Raw genomic sequence first — 19127 nt, 5'->3', positions numbered from 1 at the left:
GCCAGCACCCACCCATACGAGGAAGGAAGCCCTCCTGCCACTACCAGGCCAGCACGCGCTCTTCTGGACTCAGCATCCTCCGAACGCCTCACCTAGCACGCTACATCCTACTGCATCTGGGGAGTTTTCTCCCACTTACAAAAAAGGAGCAAGCTACGAGCAAGCTAAGTAAGTGCGTATCTGGAAGCAAAGCCGCACACACCATGCATGTTCTCTTTGTTCCTTACTTTGAGACAGGCTCTTGCCATGTCCCCGAGGGTGGCCCTGACTCGGAAGCTCAAGAGACTCTGCTCTAGGCACTGAGGCTGCCGGGACACAGGAGAGGACCACCATGCCCAGCTCTTTCAAAATTTTTGCTATCTTTATCATGTTGCTAATTAAAATGAAATGCAAGTGCAACAGAAGGACAGTCTCATTTGCAGCTAACAAGGCAGCCCTTTCACTACGGGAGTGCTGAACCAGGACCAGCCACGAAGGTCTGCTAGCCATGCCCGCCTGTCTAACGGGACTTACGTACCTGCATGGGCTTGAGTTTTCCTTTGATCTCTACTCCTGGAATTTGTGTATACCATGTTGCTGATAAATTTCGTTGTATAGACAAATGCATGTTGACTGGTTTTAAAATTTCAATATCAAGCTGTGGCAAGTCAGCCTGCAAAGTAGTTCTGAGAGGAAAAACAAAATTATATACCTATATATATACATAGATAGATAGATAGATTTTTTTTTTTTTGCGGAACCGGGGATTGAACTCAGGCCCTTGTGCTTGCCAGGGAAGCGCTTATTCCACTGAGCCATCTCCCCGGCCCCCTATATATATATTTTTTTTAATTTACACTTAAAATGAGGACTCCGACACTGAGTAAAGTTGCCACATGGCACCCTCCAAAACACTTAAAAGCTACTATCAGAACTCTTTTAGGACATACTTCTTTTAATAAATCAGTGTAAATCAGAATGAAGCTTACATGCCATTATCAAGAAGATGTAATTTCCAGAAATTATGACTCTATCACTTACTATGTCTCACAAAAAACGCACGATACGGCGACTAGCGCAGTATCTCGCAAGCAAGTGCTACACCCTGCGGAAAGAAGTAAAGCGACCGACGCTCGGCTCGGCCGCAGCAGGTTATTGCTCTTCCAGACTCAAGCGGAAAGACTCGCCCAGTCTAAAGGCGACCACCTGGACAGCCACCTCGGGCTGGTGGGTGTCCCGCCAGCACCCACCCATACGAGGAAGGAAGCCCTCCTGCCACTACCAGGCCAGCACGCGCTCTTCTGGACTCAGCATCCTCCGAACGCCTCACCTAGCACGCTACATCCTACTGCATCTGGGGAGTTTTCTCCCACTTACAAAAAAGGAGCAAGCTACGAGCAAGCTAAGTAAGTGCGTATCTGGAAGCAAAGCCGCACACACCATGCATGTTCTCTTTGTTCCTTACTTTGAGACAGGCTCTTGCCATGTCCCCGAGGGTGGCCCTGACTCGGAAGCTCAAGAGACTCTGCTCTAGGCACTGAGGCTGCCGGGACACAGGAGAGGACCACCATGCCCAGCTACTGAGCTGCCATTTTTTTTAGCACATGAATTTTATAAAATGGAAAATAACATTCTATGTTTAGGAACACAAAATACACATACTATAAAGTACACCACTCTTGACAACTGACCAAACACAATCATCAAGGTTTCATAATTACAACAAAGAATAAGAGTCACAAATCACTATTTTAACCTATAAAAAAAATTTTTAAAAACCTTCTCCATCCAGTATATTCTGCACGGCTAGAGCAGGTATTTTTACCTGGACAGCTTCAGCTCAGTGAGTTGTACTGTCATCTCATCAGTGACGGGGGGAAGAGAGTAATGTTCCACAGGAAGCAAGCTGAAGCTGTTCTCCACTCTGACGAAGCCCAGATCCGCTACAACAGCGTTGGGCGAGGCTGAGGACTGAGGGATAACGACGACCGGAGCCTTCAGGTCCACGTCCACGCGCAGGCGGAAGCTCTTCTGGGCCAAGTCCTTCACGCTGGAGGCGGCTCTCTCCGCAGCCTGCGCTGTGGCCGTGCTCAGGGCTTCCTTGGCAGTTTGGAAGTTGTTGAGGAAATTCTGTTGGATGAGACTGAAGGTGAAAGAGCTCCCCCCAAAAGACATTTATTCTCCAAAGGAAAATACATTCAAAAATATGTACTGCAAAAGTACCAATTAAATAAGTGCGGTAACATGAAAGAGATTATTCATGATTGCCTATGTGGAGAAGAATAAAGCCCAGAAACACACACTCTGAGCTATTAACAACAGCCACCACCAGGAAGGAAAGATTCTTTAAGTTTCATTTATATATTTTTACAATTAATTTTATGTCAAAATTTTGTTAACGGCTTTTTAAAATCCTTTCTATTAATGACTATTCATTATTCTACATGCAAATACAAATGAAAGGAATGCTCCCATTCCTTTATCTCTCCAACAGTGGGATCTATTCTGCACCGCTAGGTCACAGTGAATAAACTTTACTCTTAGAAACTAAGTTTGTGGAAGCTTTTACTGAGAATATGTTTTAAAATATACCATACAAGAATAGGCAAAAACTGGGCCGGCTAAATAGCTCAACGGATTAAAGCGCCTGCAAGTAGGTGCAGGGGCCGGGAGTTCGATCCCCAGGCCTGCCCAGCCAGCCCCCAGGGCACAGAGATGGCAACTGAGACAGGGTGTGGTGGCGCACCTGAAATCCCAGCTCTTGGGAGGCTGTAAACAGGAGAATGGCTATGAGTCTGATCTAGTAGTGAGACCCTGAACACCCTGTAGATCCTTCCCTAAAATTATAAAAAAAGAATGGGCAAAAATGGCTAACTGCCTACTGCCCTGGCGTCCTGAGTCAGAATCCAGCGTTCTTTATAGCAGGATGGACTTCATCTCCTTGCAACTAAAAAGAGATTTTTCCCAATGAAGAAGCAATTACTCTTAAGACAATGGTCTTAATGACCATCCATTAACAATACAAAGGATTCATTTTCTTCCTCTTCTCCCAAAATAACTTACTTTCTAGGTAAGCCAAGCCTTGCTGGGCAGCCCTGCTGCGAGGAGGCGGCAGGAGCAGGCCTGAGCTTCTCAGCACAGGCCTCCCTTGAGCCTAACAAAGGAATTCTATAGCTTTACTGATCACAAAGGTAAGTAAAAGCTGTAAGTTCCAATATTAGCTCTTCAGATACCTGGTGAGCTTTCTTTAAAAATTATTCTAGCTCAACATCTTTAAGGGCATTTCCATAAGCAAGTACTACTACAAAGTCCCAAATTAAAAAATAAAAAGTACTTGTAAAGTAGAGAACTAAGAAAATGCCAGAGAATGACAGCTTGTGTACCCAAAAATAATGAACTTTTCAAAGTCACTTAGTTAACCATCATCTAAGGGTCTCTCTGACTGTGGTAACCTGGCCAGCATGGGGTGTCTACAACAGCGCTCTGGGAAGATCTCTACTGTGGGTTCACGTGCACAGGCAAACTATTTAGGCCTCGATGAGAAATCAATATAATTAAAACAAACTTACCAAAAGAGACATGAAGAATTTATGAACATAAACAATCTGGATACAGCCCACTTTGAAACTAAGACTGCCATCCACGTTGGCCACGTCGGCGTAGGCCTCTCCCGCCGTGGCGTCCGGGTAGAGAGTCATCTGGAACCTGAAGACTTCCTCTCCCAGGATGGAGACAGCCTGAAGAACGAGACCCCAGCTTTCACAGGGAGGGCCGCAGGCCCTTCTGCTCTCTACCCTAAGTGTCCGCACCAGAGAACCCTTCCGGTAAGAAGCAGCAGCCAGACTGAACCCTAAACAGTATCAGCTAAAACATACTTGAGAACCCCTTCTGGCGACCTCCGAAAGAACCCTCTCTAAAGGCAACCCTGACCCAGCACTGCACTTCCAGGAGGATACGCAAGGCTTCGTGCGCACGCGACACGAAAGCACACGGTTACCATCTTCCTCTCTCTCCGTAGAGAAGGCTTCGTGGGAGACTAACGAACGCCCACAGGACAGCGAAGCAGCATCGCAAACACAAAGAACAGGAGAACGCGAGTGATCGATTTTAAATTACCTTTTTGTGAATGGACAGTGAATCAGCATTTGTAACGATGATGTTCTGAAGTCTGGCGAACACATCCGTCTGTTTTGGCTTCACAGAAACCGAGGCGCCCATCCCTGCGGGAGGCCAGACTTTTACAAAGGTTCACTCTGCCTGCGTGAGTCAGTTTAATAGTGCTGACGTTCAGTAGCATACTCCCAACAGGCAGAGTGAATAAATGCTATCATCAGACATACTGACAACACCAACATCCAAGGTCACAGCACCTCCAGCCACTGCATGCAGCTCACACATAAAAGTTGTGAGTTTAAAAAAATACAAACGCGAGATCTGCTGGCGGCGGCCCGTAACCCCAGAACTCCAGGGAGCTGAGTCGGGGGATCCCAAGTTCAAGCCCCACCAGGGCAATTTAGCAACTTAAGGAGACCCTAGCTCACAATTATAAAAAGTTTAAGAGACAGACTGAGAGCAGCTCAATACCACATCTGGATTCAATCCCATAGGGGGAGGGGAAGAGGGAGGGGAGTGAGGAGGAGAATAGGAAGGGGAAGGGAAAAGGGAAGGGGAAGGAGAAGTGGGAAGAGGGGGCTGCTTCACCCTTCCGTGGAGCTGCTAAGAGGAAAAGCTCCCACGATGCCTTTCAGAAACTCTGTGCCTCTGCTGCACAGGCCAAGCAGGCAAAGATGTAAGGCAATTATTTTTTTTAACATTTTGAAACCTGTTGTCATGATACTCAATTCTCAGTTTAAAGTTACTCTGAAAATACAAGTACACTAACAGATTAAGCCTCAGATATACTCTGGAATTTTTTTTAAAACATAGAATGTCTCAACTCAGTAAAGAATTACAATAAATTTGCTACCAACATTTCCAAATATACGTGTACACAAGTTGCTTTAGTCTTCAGTGTAAATAAACAATACAACATGACCTGTAAGAAATTCATGCTACCCACGCTCACTTTTCCTGGATGTTCATGTGAAGAAACAGAAAGACCTACACCACGGAATAATCACTCACCGTGTATTTTAATGTCGGCTATAGCACACTTCTGATCACAAATGAAGACGTTAAAAGCGTCCAACTCCGCTGTGACTTTTAACTCGAACACATCCTCTTTAGCAACCGTGCTAGGTACTGAAAGAGATAACGGATGACAGAGAATGTGAGAACAGAGACAACAGAAACTGCGCCTGCGGAGCCCAGATGATGAGCGCAGCAGACGACCTGGCCGGCAAGGCGCCCTGCAGGCAGGGAACTGCAGGGAGCGCTCCACAGGATAATGTGAACTGTGAGTCAACTTTCAAATGTCAACCAAACAAAAACAGCAGCTACCCTTCAAATTAAGATTCAGCCCAACTATTAACACCCTGATGGTGATCTTTGCCACATAATAGAGTAAAAATCCTTTAAATCAAAATTTGAGAATTCTATTAGTCCAAAATTTTGATTTTAAAATCTGTCACGTCATACATTTTATCAAAGCAATAATACAGAACTGAAACGTGACGTTCTGTTAGCACAATTCACACCATTCACTATGGCACAACACATGTTATTGAGCTATGGAAGCAATCTAGTTGTACTAGAATGTATGTTACGGCTCCATCCAGAACTCTAAATAAATTCAACAGGATTTGAATATAAAGGACTACAGTTCTTTATTAAAGGCCCTCCCGATCAGCCTGCAAATTGTGAGCGTAAGCATTAGGCATTAATCCCCACTATGGTAACGAGTTGTTCTTCCCTAATATCAAACATGTGTCACCAAACCAGGACGACCAATCGCACAGCAAACCCACAAGACTGCATTTTTTTAAGTAATGTTGCTTTCAAGTTACCATAATTTTAAGCATGTATTTTCACGTATTCAGCTGTTTTCCTATGTAGTGTACATACACATTACATAACAGAAGGGTGTTAACGATATTACCTCTAAACACACTGCACTACTATGGCAAGCACATTAATAATAAAAAGGGTAAAATAAATAAAATTTTAAAAAATAAAAAGGGTAAAACTCTGTTGCTCTAGTTTAGAACAAAGTGCTATGTTCCAAGGTTTAAAAAATCACATCTGCCTGGCTGGGCACAGCTCAGTGGCACAGCGCCTTCCTGGCACGCAAGACGACCCGAGTTCATTCCCAGATGCGACGGCACTACAGACCCCGGCGACGCACAGTGCGTTCACTACAGACGCTGCGCAGCTAACTCTCACAGCTCGCGATGCCGGCCTAGGGACCTCGCCCCCATCTGGGCACAGCAGGAGCACGCGTCTGCTTAGAACAGAGCCAGGGCAGGCCTCTTCCATAAGGGCCCTTTGCTGTCCACAGAGCTTGCAGACAGGGCTGAGCGTAACAGGGTCTTAGCACTCTGCCCGACAGCGCCTATAATTAACTTCCTTTCTCATCTTTGCTGCACTGAAGAACGCAGAGATGTCAATGCAAAGCAGATGCTGTTTAGACAGTAAAGTAAAAGGTACACAGATGATCAAACTATTTATTTAAAACCCTTCAGAGTAAGTTGACATATAATCCTATAAGGAAACACTTAACCTTCCTTTGAAGTTAACTTAAATGTCAGATCAGGTATGACATCAAGAGGATCAATATCCTGTTAGCTTAAAATACATTAAGCTATTACTTGAGAGAAAACATTAGACCATTACTCAAAAACGAATACCGGCTTTGGTGGCAATACTTCTGGACTCGGCCACAAGTGGTTTCAGCTCAGATTCCTTCTGAAAAGCAGACTTGGAGGACGGAACTGCCGATGACCAAAAATCCATAAGGGAAAGCAAAGCTTCCAAGTGGAGGACTAAGTCCAAGGATGAAAACGAAACCTAAAATAATGAACAATTAGAGAGGCAGTCAGACGTGCCAACATGTTTACGTTTAGTTTCAACATATACAACTAGCGCAAGAAGAGCTCAATCAAGCGCCTTTAGAAAGAATGAACAACAATTATCAGCATCAATTCTTAGAAACGATACAACAGTGTTAATCCTAATCATGCAGTAAGTCAGCACTCTTCCCACTCCTGCATACAAAACTCTACCTTCAACAGGATCTGAGTTTTAAGTAGAGACACAGGAAGCGGCCTGACACTGATTACACTTGTGCAAAGGGAATGCAATGTCCTTAATCCTAAAACCAATACTCAGGGCTAATATTTAATGCTTAATCAATATCAGGCCAAACAACTACGGTGGAGTAAAGTGAGCAGAATTCCCTTAAAAGTACATTATCTGTTATCCCATGATACATTTGTTATGTAAGTAATGAGAAATTTACCTCTCAGAAACAAGTAATCTTTTTACCACTCAAAATCAATTTTTATAAAAAGTGCATTTCAATTGTTTCTTTTTCCTTTTCTTTTCAGTACAGAAATTGAAGTCAGGACCTCACACTTGCCAGGCAGGCACTGTGCTGCTGAGCTATATCCCCAGTGGATTTCTATATCCACTTGTCGTATCTACAAAATTAAATCTATTATTATTTTCACACTATTCTAATTTCAGAACAACTTTACAACTGGAAACGGCTATGGAGCTGCACTTAATCATTAAAAACTCACTTTTAGTCTCTGTTTGGTATTCTCGTGAACAGTTTTAAATTCTGGTCCATCGCAGTCAGCCTACAGATAGTGCATAATTAAACCACAGGATTACAAACACTAAAATTTCGTTCACTGTATACATACATATTTTTTACTTCTGAAAGCATGCTATGCAAACACCATAAAACATATTTCTTATAGGTAAAGAATACAATAAAAAAAAAAAACCTGACCACATAACCACACTTCACATCCTACAGATGAAGAAACTATCTGGAGAAATGCTAACGGACAGATCTACAGTAGGGAGAGCGCGTCTGCGGCCAACGACAACGCGCCGTGCTCCAGGGCACAGCAGAGCCTCGCGGTCTCCACTCGCCCACACCCAGGAGAGCCAGCAGGCTAAGCACGCAGGCGCCTCCACACGTCACCACAAGCACCCAAGTGTAAAGAACAGACGCTTTGAGGGGAGGAAACCGGGACACTAACTACGAAGGGAGCAGACGTGACTCTGCGTACGCGCACAGGAAGAGGAAAGCCGGTACCTTGGTCAGGGCCATCCTCAGGAGCGGCTCTTCGGTCGCGTGAGAGGAGCTCACGAGGTGCAGAGGGCCTCCTCCCGAGTCTGGGGGCGAGAGAGCAGGCTGGTCAGCGTCTCACCAGAGGCAAGAGCAGGCTCCGAGAGCGTGTGCTTATCAACACTCAGAATTCTACACCAGCATATGCATTATTTATACTGTACAGAAATCAGGCCTCAAGAGCCTGGCTTTAAAAAGAGACTCTGTATAAACAACCAAACCCAGCGCCAGTCAATCGTAACCAGTATTACACTAGTTATACTGCAAGTATTACACTCATTTGAAAAAATCACAGATAACAGGCTATAAAGAACAAAGCTAAAAAATACATAAAGTAGGGATTACTCTCAACACAAGCTTGTTCTCTTTGGGTGTTTTGTTGTTTGTGTTTTGTTTTGAGACAGCGTCTCACTATATAGTGTGGGCTGGCCCTGAACTCACTTATGTAGCGCAGGATGGCCTTGAACTCAGTGATTCTCCTGCCTCAGCCTCTCAAGTGCAGGGATCACAGGCACATGCCACCATACCAGGTACAAGCCTGTTTTTTAAAGCTGTTCCACAGCTTTCTAATGAACTTTAAAGGTCCAGAAACTTTAAAGGTTGGTTCATATCACATCATTTCTCTTACATGCGAAACCCAGAATAAAAATAAAGAGCAGAATAATGATGGGTCACAGGAGGGGAGCAGATCGAGGATGGGGGTAACAAAGGAACAAAGGTGTGTAACTGGACCGACTCTACAGCAGGCGGACAACACTAGGCACCACACACATGCACTAATAAGTTCAAATTTAAAGAGAAAACGGATTCAAAGATCTAAGAAACTTACCAAATAAAAATTTAGTTTTTACTTGAGGGAAAATAAATTTCCCCACTGTGTGAAATTTTTCCGTCTGTAAACTTCTATATTGCTGAAATTTCATTTTTCATAAGCACAGTGCTATAAGAACAAATTTTAAAATCCATGTGACTTTAAAGTAAAAATGGACTCAACTGCACCGAGTAGGTCCCGTGTGTACCTGGCCCAGGTTTCCTGATGTACCAGTTCTCACTGCTGAGTTCCAGGAAAAGCTGCCTCCTGTAGGTACTTTAGGGTTACACACCGTGAAGACACACAGCTCTTTTTTCCAGAAATGCTCTACTTTACACTACGTGGTATATACGAATAACTATGTAAGATGGTAAATTTTTAAACCATCAAATTCTTCGTACCAATATGCTTAATCTAAATAATTATAGCGACGCCAATGTTCAGCGGTGACCAAGAGACCCCCCTGCCTCGCGACGACTCACTGACCAGAGAAGTCCAAGCACTGCGCGCGGATCTGCTGCAGACGGGCTTCGGCAGTCAGGTCGTAGGGTCGGGCTCGCGCTTCCGCTCCCAGCTGCAGGACGTTGAGCACAAGCAGCGGCCTACCAGCCTTTCCTGCTTTTCTCATCAGCGTAACCACAACCTACAAGAATGTACCAGCGTTACAACTACTTCACCAATACACGAGCAATTAATGGTAAGAGCGACGGACCTGCAAGGTTCACAGTGTGAAAATGTCCCCCTCCGCTGGGGACTGCAGGCTGCCTCCCTCGCTGCCTGGGACACATCTGTGCTCACTCCACCTGAAGCGCCACCACTCCTCCCTAGTGCTTTTCTCCTCCCCACACGCCGTCCTGGGAAGGAAACTATCATGACAACTATTACCAATGACTGAAATGGACTGATGGGTTTTCCGTCTACATATATTAATTACATACCTGCCAAAACAATGATTACCTGTCAATCTTTCAATTACCAAGCTTAAAATCTTCAGTAAGTTGGATATTTTATAGAAAAAATATTGAACATCTAACAATCAAGAATCTAGTTTCAAGGGCCGACAAGATAGCTCAGTAGACTAAGTGCCTGCTGAGGCGAGCACAGGGATCAGGGGTTCAACCCCCAGAACCACATGCCTGGGTGCACTGGGCCGGCCATCAAGTCCAGGCACGGTGGCACACACCTGTAATCCCTGTGCTGGGGAGGCTGAAAACAGGAGGATCACTACGAGTCCGAGCTGCATAGTGAGACCCTGTACCAAATACACTAAAAAAAAAAAAATCTAACTACAATGCAAACACAGAGCCCATAGCTCAGACAAAGGGCACAACCTTTACACAATTATGCAATGAGGACAGGACTTCGGAGAGAGCTCCTTGTGGGCCCTGTAACCGCAGTGCTTGTTCACTCACTACTTCATGCGTCCGAATCCATCCTGCCCCAGCCCCTTTCTGGTTTCCTTTTCTCAGATTACTTACTATTGCTCTTTTAAAACATCAACTGAAGTTAACACTTCCGGCCACCTCCGTCTGCTTAAACATACCCTCTCTACACCAACAGCACAGGCTCCAACAGAAACCACCCCACCACATCTTCAACGGGAAACGACTACTCCAGAGCTTGGAGCTGTGTGACTTGGTGCCCATCACATGCCATGAACACGCACTGAATGTGTGCAAAAACATGGGGAACCCACCTGTTTCTCCCTCAGCTATCTGTACATGGGGCGCACATTCACTTAGTACAATCCTATGCGAGTAATGTGATGTAGCCAATGTAGACACCGGGTAGATTTTATTCTCTTTACAACTTCTAACATTCGTAAAGGATTTTGCAACCACTATTTACCTTTCCTGCTATTCTTAGATGATAAAAATTGTGAAGTCAGGCACATTCCAGCTGTCCCATAATCATAAAAAGGAACTTACAGGAAACCAGCTTCCCCCAAACAAAATTCTTCCTTAAACTCTCAATTTTTAATCATCATTACATGTAAATAGACTGCCTAGAATTTTTTCCAACCATATGAATTACCTGCAAGCTTATTTTAATACACATAATTCTAAATATCCATTAATTTACCTCCCTTTACAAAAACATAACAATTACCTACCTCTTTAATTTCAAAATTCAGCAATACATTAATGATGTCTACAGATCTAATTTCTTCTCTTTCAGCTCTTAAAGTGTCCTTTGAGGCTTGTAAACTCTGGGATATAGAGATTTCAGGGGAATTTTTCACTTCACCTACAGACATTTAAAAGAAATTCATTCACTTCTATGCACATATTTCTTACACAAATACTAAGATGTGTAAGTGCTCTGGTCCCAGTCATGGTACCAAAAATTAATAAGCCAATAACCTTCTGACCCTCCGGAAACTCATAGTTTAGTACAAGACACATTGACACATTCAAATGTAAACAAAGGACTTGGTAGAGGGGCACACACCTGTAGCCCCGGCACTCTGGGGCGCTGAGGCAGGAGAAAGGCAAGTTCACGCCCAGTGTGGGGAATTTAGTGACTCAGGGGTAGTGACTAGGTCTCAAAAAAATAGATAAAATATTAAAAGGGTGGGGGGTGTGCTGCTCAGAACAAGGACCTGAGTTCAACTCTCAGTGACTAATGGACCGACCGACTGACCGACCACTGGGCAGAGAAGCAGAAAGGCAGCCACACCGACTCCCCCAGAGTGGGCAAATATTAACTGACTCTAGGACTCACAGAACACGGCGTAGCACAGGAGGGCCTGAGAGGAGGTGCCGTCCAGGCAGAGCTGAGGGGCCTCCTCCCACAGAAGACATTCCCCAAAGGAGTTGGCCCCTGTGACTCTGATGCCACACAAAATCCGAGAAGATATGGAGCTCCCCGCCGTAGGACAAGCGAGAATGCAGTGACCTCTGGGGGTGGGGAACATCAGGGACCCTGCGAGACGCGGTACCTCGCTCACGGAGAGGACACAGTGAGTCACCATGTGCACTCACCAACTCATACACAAGACCTGTGTCCACGTATGTCACAGGAGAAACAGTGAGAGAAACAGTGAAATACTATGTTCACTTATAACATGGGCAACATATCTTTTTTAAATCTGATACTGTACTTGTGTTAGAAAGACAAAGAAAAGCCATCCAGCAGGAGTGCAAAGCTAGTACAAGTTCTTTGGGCAATCAGCAAGATCTGTTAAATTTTTATATCATTTCATTATACTTTTATTTAACTACTTATGAATTTAAATAACTAAAGACAGCAGAGCATTTCACTGGCATTTCCTCACGGATCTACGAGTACATGCGTAAATTCAGTGCAACATGGTAAAAATGAAACACTGCAAGTCTGAAATTTCTGCCAGTACAGACTTGCTAAAGAAATGATTCATACCTCAAGAGGTTCTAATAGCAGGCAGACATTAAAAAGAACGAAAGAAGCCAGGTACGGCAGCACATGCCCGTCACCTCAGCACTCTGGGAGAGGACTGCAAGTTCAAACCCAGCCTGGACAACCAAGCAACACAGCAAGACCCAATGTGAAAACTTTAAAGGGCTGGAGAAGGTAGGTCCGTGTACACCCCCAGCAGGCTCAACCTTCAGTACTACCAAAACAAGACGAAGACAGCCCATATGTAGCATACCAACAGATAAAGAGAGGCACATGAGATACTGACATCTCAGGAAGAACACGAAGTTTACAAACGCAGATGCTGTTTGAAAAGAGTTAAAGATTACAGCAATGTCTATGTGCATGAGACACTGTATAGAACACACACACCTCAGCTTGAAAAATATGTGTAGTGGTTGAGTCAAAAGGGCCAGAACTGAACATTTAAATTTGTTTACATTGTTACTACAATATAATGTTCAGTATCTTTGGGAAGAGTGATAGTTTATCACCTAATTTAAAAAATCATATGCATGGAGTATGCTAGCACAGCTTACTGCCAACTCAATATGCAAACTTAATAATTATTCTAGGACTCCACAACTAATGGCCACCCTTCACAGTAACTGCTTAACTAATAAGAGTCAAGCAGCTTTAAGCACAATGTGCTGTTTGCTTTTGTTTTCATTTTCTTAGACAGGGTCTCTCTCTGTAGTCCAGGCTGGCCTTGAGCTCACCAGGCGGCCCAGCTGGAACTCATGCCACGTCTCCAGCCTCAGCCTGCCAGTGCGGGGACAGCGGGCACATACCAGCCTGCCCCGCAGCCACACATAGAGGTGGCAGTACTTTGTTCGTTTCCTTGGAAATGCAAACCTCGGCTAGCACATACGTACCTGCTTACCTCACGTTCTCTGGCTGAGCTGCAGACGTAGCCCAGCGACTGTGTGTATCTAATACCCCACACGCTGGGCTGAATGTGCAGGACCACCCAACAAAGAACGCTCAGCGTCGCTGTGCTGTCGACCACACTGTACAGCAGATGCATCACATCGCCACCTACTGCAAGCCTCTCACCTGTCTCAGGCTCTCTTGGCTTCACTTTATCTAAGTCGTCAGGAGCTTCACCAAGATTCTCCGTGAGTACTCTAAACAAGACATTGACATCTTCTTCATTTAGATTAACCTGTGAAATATTGTTAAAAATGATATATTTCATTTTAAAATGAAACAATTTAATACAGAAGCCAAGCCTGAAGGACAAAAGAGCCCTAACATTACTGAAAAGCTACCTTATCACTACCTTTGTGTTCACTGCTTATTTCATGCTTTTTTCTCAAAGATAACAAGGGAAATAATGTAAGTCAACATTGTAAAAATCACCATCTTAACTTACATCCTCTTCTTCTTGTTTTATTTCCTAGGGCAGACACAGAGAGCAGAGTCATAGCCACTCTTCCCAGCGTGGGGACGGGGCGAGCAGAGGACAATGTCGGAGCCCTGTGGGACCCCCGGCCATGGGTTCGGCCGGCCAGAGCTGGCAGGAGCTCCACATCGCTCTGGCACACACTGTCCCCCTTGGCTGGCCACAGAGAGCCGGGCAAGGTCTACATGCATGCCCAACTTACATTATCATTACGGAAAGGCAATTACAATTAGAGATCTGATTTTTTTTTAAATGACTGTTCCGCAAATTCACCCATTCATTTAAAAAAAAAAAAAAAAAACATAATTCATGTGAAACAAAATGGTTTTCTTGAGTTAAGAACCAGCACTTCTCTCAATGCTGTAACCAGCTTAGAGGTGCTACTTAGGTAACCCTAAAAATGAAGTGTGCTACAACACAGAGCGTAAGGGGAACTATGATAACCATGTGCACACAGGTCTCAATCTGAGAGTATGTTTAGAAAATTTAAAAGCTAAATAAGACTTACCTGAAGATTAAATTGCACTGAAATAGACAATGACTTAACTGAAATACGTCTTCCTGAAACTCTTACACCGTTCTGTAGAACAGCATGCCTTTCATGGGGACTCATACCAAGAAAGTCTTCAGGACTTAACATTCCAGTCGTGAAGGGCTTTCCCCACTCACGCACTTACATTCATTGTATCAAGACATCCTTTGATTTCCACGACAGGCACCTTATGGTACCAATCTGCAGCCAGATTCCGATTTACAAAGATCTCCAAATTAATCGGGTGTAACAGCTGAATATCAGGATGGGAGGTACCTGGCTGGATCACCGTCCTGAAGGAGAACAGAAACACCAGGCATGTCCATGTGCGGTGGGAACGGACTTTCAAAACAGCCAAGCCAAGCAGTCACCTGCCTAAGCCCTGCTTTGAATGTGTTCAAAGCTGAATTATAATTACTTACGATCCACAAGGAGGGACAGATTAATATATGTCATAAGCCATGAACTATTAAGAAAATTTCTTCCTTTGAACAGTACATGAAAAACTGAACACATTTTAAAAAGAAATTCACACTGTTGAAGATGGACAAAAAATTATCAAACTGCTCCTTCAGGACTACTACAGTTGGAATCGCCAAATAGTTGTTCAAAGACATGGTTACAGTGGACCATGAGCACCGCAACATCTCCACAACACTAGAGTGCAGAGAGGTCATAGCTGCAGGAAGTGGTTGTGCAAGCACGACGTGTGGAGCTGGAGCGGTCCTGCTGTGAGTACGCCCACTGCACAGCAATCGCATAGAACTCCAGCATGTAAGACCATGCAGACACGGGCTGGGGAGACGGCTCAGTGGCATAAGCACCTGCCTGGCAAGCTCAGGGTCCTCAGTTCAATCCCCAGTAAAAAAAAAAAAAAAAACAAAGACCCCTCCTGTAGATTTAATTCTTGATCATACATTACTGTATGATTTGTTTATGTATTATACTTTTACTACATTAGAATATATTCCCTCTACTTACAAAACAAAATTTAACAATTTGTTGTATTCCACTCCCAAGAGCCTCCTCATCTCTTCCTGGCTGTGGATCCTGACGGCAACTGACCACATCGAGTGACGGGCCTCCACTCACAAGGCGTCTGCGAGTGCGCACTGGGACGTTCACTCAACAATCTTTCTTCGCTTTTGGTGCCAGGGTCGAGCTCGGGACCTAGTGCTCGCCAGGCAGGTGCTTGCGCTGCTGAGCTGTCTCCCCGGCCCTCACACAACGACAACGCAGCCTGCAGTGCATCCCTCATGGGTATCCCCACCGTGCGGTGATGCACGACTGCATTCATTGGTATGGAGACCAAGGGAAACGACAGTAAGGAAACAGCAGCAAACCACGTGTCCTATAAAGCTATTCTCCAGGGTTATTCTCTGATCCTGTCTTACAAAGCACTGCTTTTTTAGTATAAATAGTTAAGTCACTTTGGATGCAATAGGTCATGAGCTTTAAATCTTTTTGTGCCTCCATACGTCAGTGTGAGCACTAAGGTTACCGCTTACACGGCTTTCAGGCCAAAAACACCTGAGACCAATCAAACCGCAGGAAGAAATGCTCAAATGACTAAGAGCTGTTTCACGGAACAGCCAGACTGTACCTCTCAAAGCCAGCATCATCGTAAGCGACAGAGGAAGGCAGAAGAGCTACGCTGGCAGCCATCAGGACACACCCCCCTCAGTACGAGGACAAAGACGCCCTGAGTGATTCTGGACGGGAGGGAAATCACCACACACAGCGTCACCGCAGCTGCTGCTACCTCCTCAGTGCAGACTGCACATGAGACAAGGTTACGCTGATACTAAACTTCCAGAATTCAGCAAATACATTTTAGTTAACGTAAGAGAATGAATTTCTTTGTTTATAGGACACACGTGCTAAAATATTTATGGACCATTAGGTTCAGCAAAAACTGCCTTTTATAATACCGATGTAAATAAATTACAACAGCTATATAACAGGCTGATGAATCTAGGAGAAACATGCACATGTATACTCATTTTCGCCCCCGCCAGGAAACTTTCAAAATAAAGGGCGGATGAAAACAATGGTGAGACAGAAATACGCTGAGCAGGAACTTGAATGGTGATAAAGTGTCACAGAAAAACAGTAATCCTGGCCAGGCAGGTAGCTCTGCGGATTAAAGTGCCTGCTTAGGCAGACACAGGAGCCAGGGGTTCGATCCCCTGCCGCCAGGGCACACTGGGCAACTGAGACTGGGACTGGGCATGGTGGCACGCCTGCAATCCCAGCGCTTGGGAGGCCAAAAACAGGAGAATCACTGCGAGTCCAATCTGTGTAATGAGACTCTGTAGATTCTGTACTAAATACATTCAAAACAAAAAGGAAAGAAAAAAGCAACCCAGTACTTCAATCTGTAACCGCGGACATCACAAACCTTGAAAGCTTCAGCTCCGTGAGCTGCACGTGCATTCTGTCGAGCACGGGAGGATTCGCGGTGTCTTCACCAGCCACAAGAAGGAACCGGTTCTGCACTCTGATTAGGCCGAGATCCACCACGACCACGTTGGCAGAGGTGGACGACTGCGGGATCAGCACGACTGGCGCTCTCAGGTCAACGTGGACCGAGAAGCGAGAGCTCCTCTGGGCCAGGCCCTTCACGCGGGTGGCGGCCCGTTCTGCAGCCTGCGCAGTGGCCGCGCTCAGGGCCGCTTTGGCTGCCTGGAAACTGCTCAGGAAGTTCTACAGACACAAAGCAAACATGGAGAAATTCAGACAGATGGCCAGCGCGGGGTGCCGCACCACAGCCGATGCCTTCTGCGCCTAACTCTCGGTGCAGCCGGACGTGAGAGCGAGCGAGGAGTTACTGCTAAGCCCTCTGCAGGCCGACTGCCGTCTGAGGCCCAAGCTCACAGCTGAGGACCGGGAAGGAAGAAAAACCACTCTCAATCATTTAGTCTTCAAGAATGCACCTTCAGTATTTACTCTTGCACAAATAACTCCAGTCCTATATAGAAGGCATTAAATGATTCCAACTTCAAGTGCTAAAGACATCTGCTTCACCCTCGCAAGTAAATACCGTGTGTAATCAAAACCAAAACCACCTAAAATGCATGGTGTGCAACACTTGCAAGTCTAAGTGTCAGACTCATTGCCTAAGCTGAAAGTTAGTGTGTAAACAGCGACTTTACCAAAAGCGACATGAGGAACTTATGAAGATAGACGATCTGAATGCAGCCGACACTGAGTGACACCACCCCATCCACCTTGGACACGTCAGTGTACGAGTCCCCTTCTGTGGCGTCCGGGTACAAATCCAAGTTAAAACGAAAAACTTCATTTCCCATTATGGACACAGCCTGGAAAACAGACACGAACATGTTCTTTCTACCAAAATAATGACAAAATAAAACACTACTTGGAAAAGGGCTTAAAATCTTTATAAAGAACGAACTCAGACCAGCGAGAGAGCTCAGCCGTGTAAAACACCTGCTTGGGCAAGCGAAAGGATCACAGTTGGATCCCCGGCACCACATGCTGTGCCAGCCCCGCCCCTAGGGTGGGCTGAGCCAGCCACAAAAATAAATATAATAAAACCTACGATTTCTAAAAAAAAAAAAAAAAAAGGAACATTTTAAGGAAGCATATTTAAATTATAAATATACTATTTTAAAATTGAATCAGCCTGCTTTGCTGGCTCTGCCCCTGGGGTCTACTGAAAAGGCAACTGAGACTGGGCGTGGTGGCGCGCGCCTGGAATCCTAGCACTTGGGAGGCTGTAAACAGGAAGATCACTATGAGTCTGATCTTCGTAGTGAGACCCTGAACACCCTGTACACCCTGTCCTAAATTAAAAAAAAAAAAAATTGAATCTTACATGCAAGCACCAAAAAAATGCACTTATTTAGTACAACTTACTTTTTTATGAACCGTCTTAGGATTGACATCTGTTACAATAATATTTTCCAGTCTGGCAAAAAGCGATTGCTTCTTAGACTGAAGAGAAAGGGAAGCATCGAGGCCTGAAAACAAAACATGTTAACATAATTGCTATAGACCTGGAATGACGAAGGTATTTTTTTTCCATCGTATGATGCAATTATTTTTTAATTTAGCAACATCTGAACTCCCAACTGATCAATAAGCGGCAACATCAGATATCTTATAATTCTATAAATACCTAACTTATAAGTTCATCGACATTACTTGAATTTTCAACCCTGTAGCACAAGTATAAACAGGATTTAGCACAGCATTCTCCCTCAGACCCATAACGCACATGTAAACTACAAAGGCCACAGACCAAATTCAGTCTCACAGAAGCACTGCCAGATAAGGACAATAAAACACTATTTCTAGTTTTTAAGCTCTGAAAGAATTTCATGAAACAGACTGAACATATCGTTACCGTCAGAAGATTACGATAAAGTGGCAACAAACAAGGCCAGGGGACAAGCAAGATGCATTTCAGCCGCTCAGGCCCAGAAGAGCCGAGCGGGCTCACAGCTTGGCTTTCGAGCAGAGCCGTTTTGCTGAACATAGCAATGCGTGAGCAACGGCAACACACCCTCACGTAACCACAGTCAGGCAGAGAACGCAACAGGGATAAAAGCCGGGGCGAGCAAGCACACGCGTGGCCTCCCTGAGCTCTCCACCGGCACTTCCGCGGCTGGCGCCTCCGCCCTGACTGCTATACTCCCACCTCCCAGGCAGCCTGCGGCCAGGACTACAGCACCCGCGCGCCTGAGCACCAGTGCGCGCCTCAGCACCCGCGCATGCGCGCCACAGCACCCGCGCGCCT

The 19127-nt window shown here is 45.1% G+C and overlaps 1 protein-coding gene and 1 non-coding gene across 2 annotated transcripts in view; both read right to left on the bottom strand.

Annotated features, from left to right (window-relative positions):
• Vps13c (vacuolar protein sorting 13 homolog C) overlaps window positions 1-19127 on the bottom strand; it is a 170179-nt gene that overhangs the window by 69995 nt on the left and 81057 nt on the right. The window contains exons 32-46 of the mRNA XM_023712656.1: window positions 18245-18348; window positions 17518-17685; window positions 16764-17068; window positions 14508-14655; window positions 13482-13590; window positions 11143-11276; window positions 9516-9672; window positions 8186-8265; window positions 7659-7718; window positions 6765-6924; window positions 5104-5220; window positions 4096-4199; window positions 3549-3716; window positions 1805-2109; window positions 518-665 (exon numbers count right to left, since the gene is read on the bottom strand). Of these exons, the coding sequence (XP_023568424.1) occupies window positions 518-665; window positions 1805-2109; window positions 3549-3716; window positions 4096-4199; window positions 5104-5220; window positions 6765-6924; window positions 7659-7718; window positions 8186-8265; window positions 9516-9672; window positions 11143-11276; window positions 13482-13590; window positions 14508-14655; window positions 16764-17068; window positions 17518-17685; window positions 18245-18348 (2267 nt within the window). The remainder of the gene's footprint in view (window positions 1-517; window positions 666-1804; window positions 2110-3548; window positions 3717-4095; window positions 4200-5103; window positions 5221-6764; window positions 6925-7658; window positions 7719-8185; window positions 8266-9515; window positions 9673-11142; window positions 11277-13481; window positions 13591-14507; window positions 14656-16763; window positions 17069-17517; window positions 17686-18244; window positions 18349-19127) is intronic.
• LOC111816111 lies at window positions 13892-14025 on the bottom strand. The gene has a single exon (XR_002820617.1). It is a non-coding gene; the product is annotated as a small nucleolar RNA SNORA58 (small nucleolar RNA).

Source organism: Octodon degus, unplaced genomic scaffold (assembly GCF_000260255.1).
Source record: "Octodon degus isolate 3935 unplaced genomic scaffold, OctDeg1.0 scaffold00026, whole genome shotgun sequence".
Lineage (NCBI taxonomy): Eukaryota > Metazoa > Chordata > Mammalia > Rodentia > Octodontidae > Octodon > Octodon degus.
The sequence above is the reverse complement of the archived record's forward strand: the minus strand, read 5'-3'. Positions and strand labels throughout refer to the sequence as shown.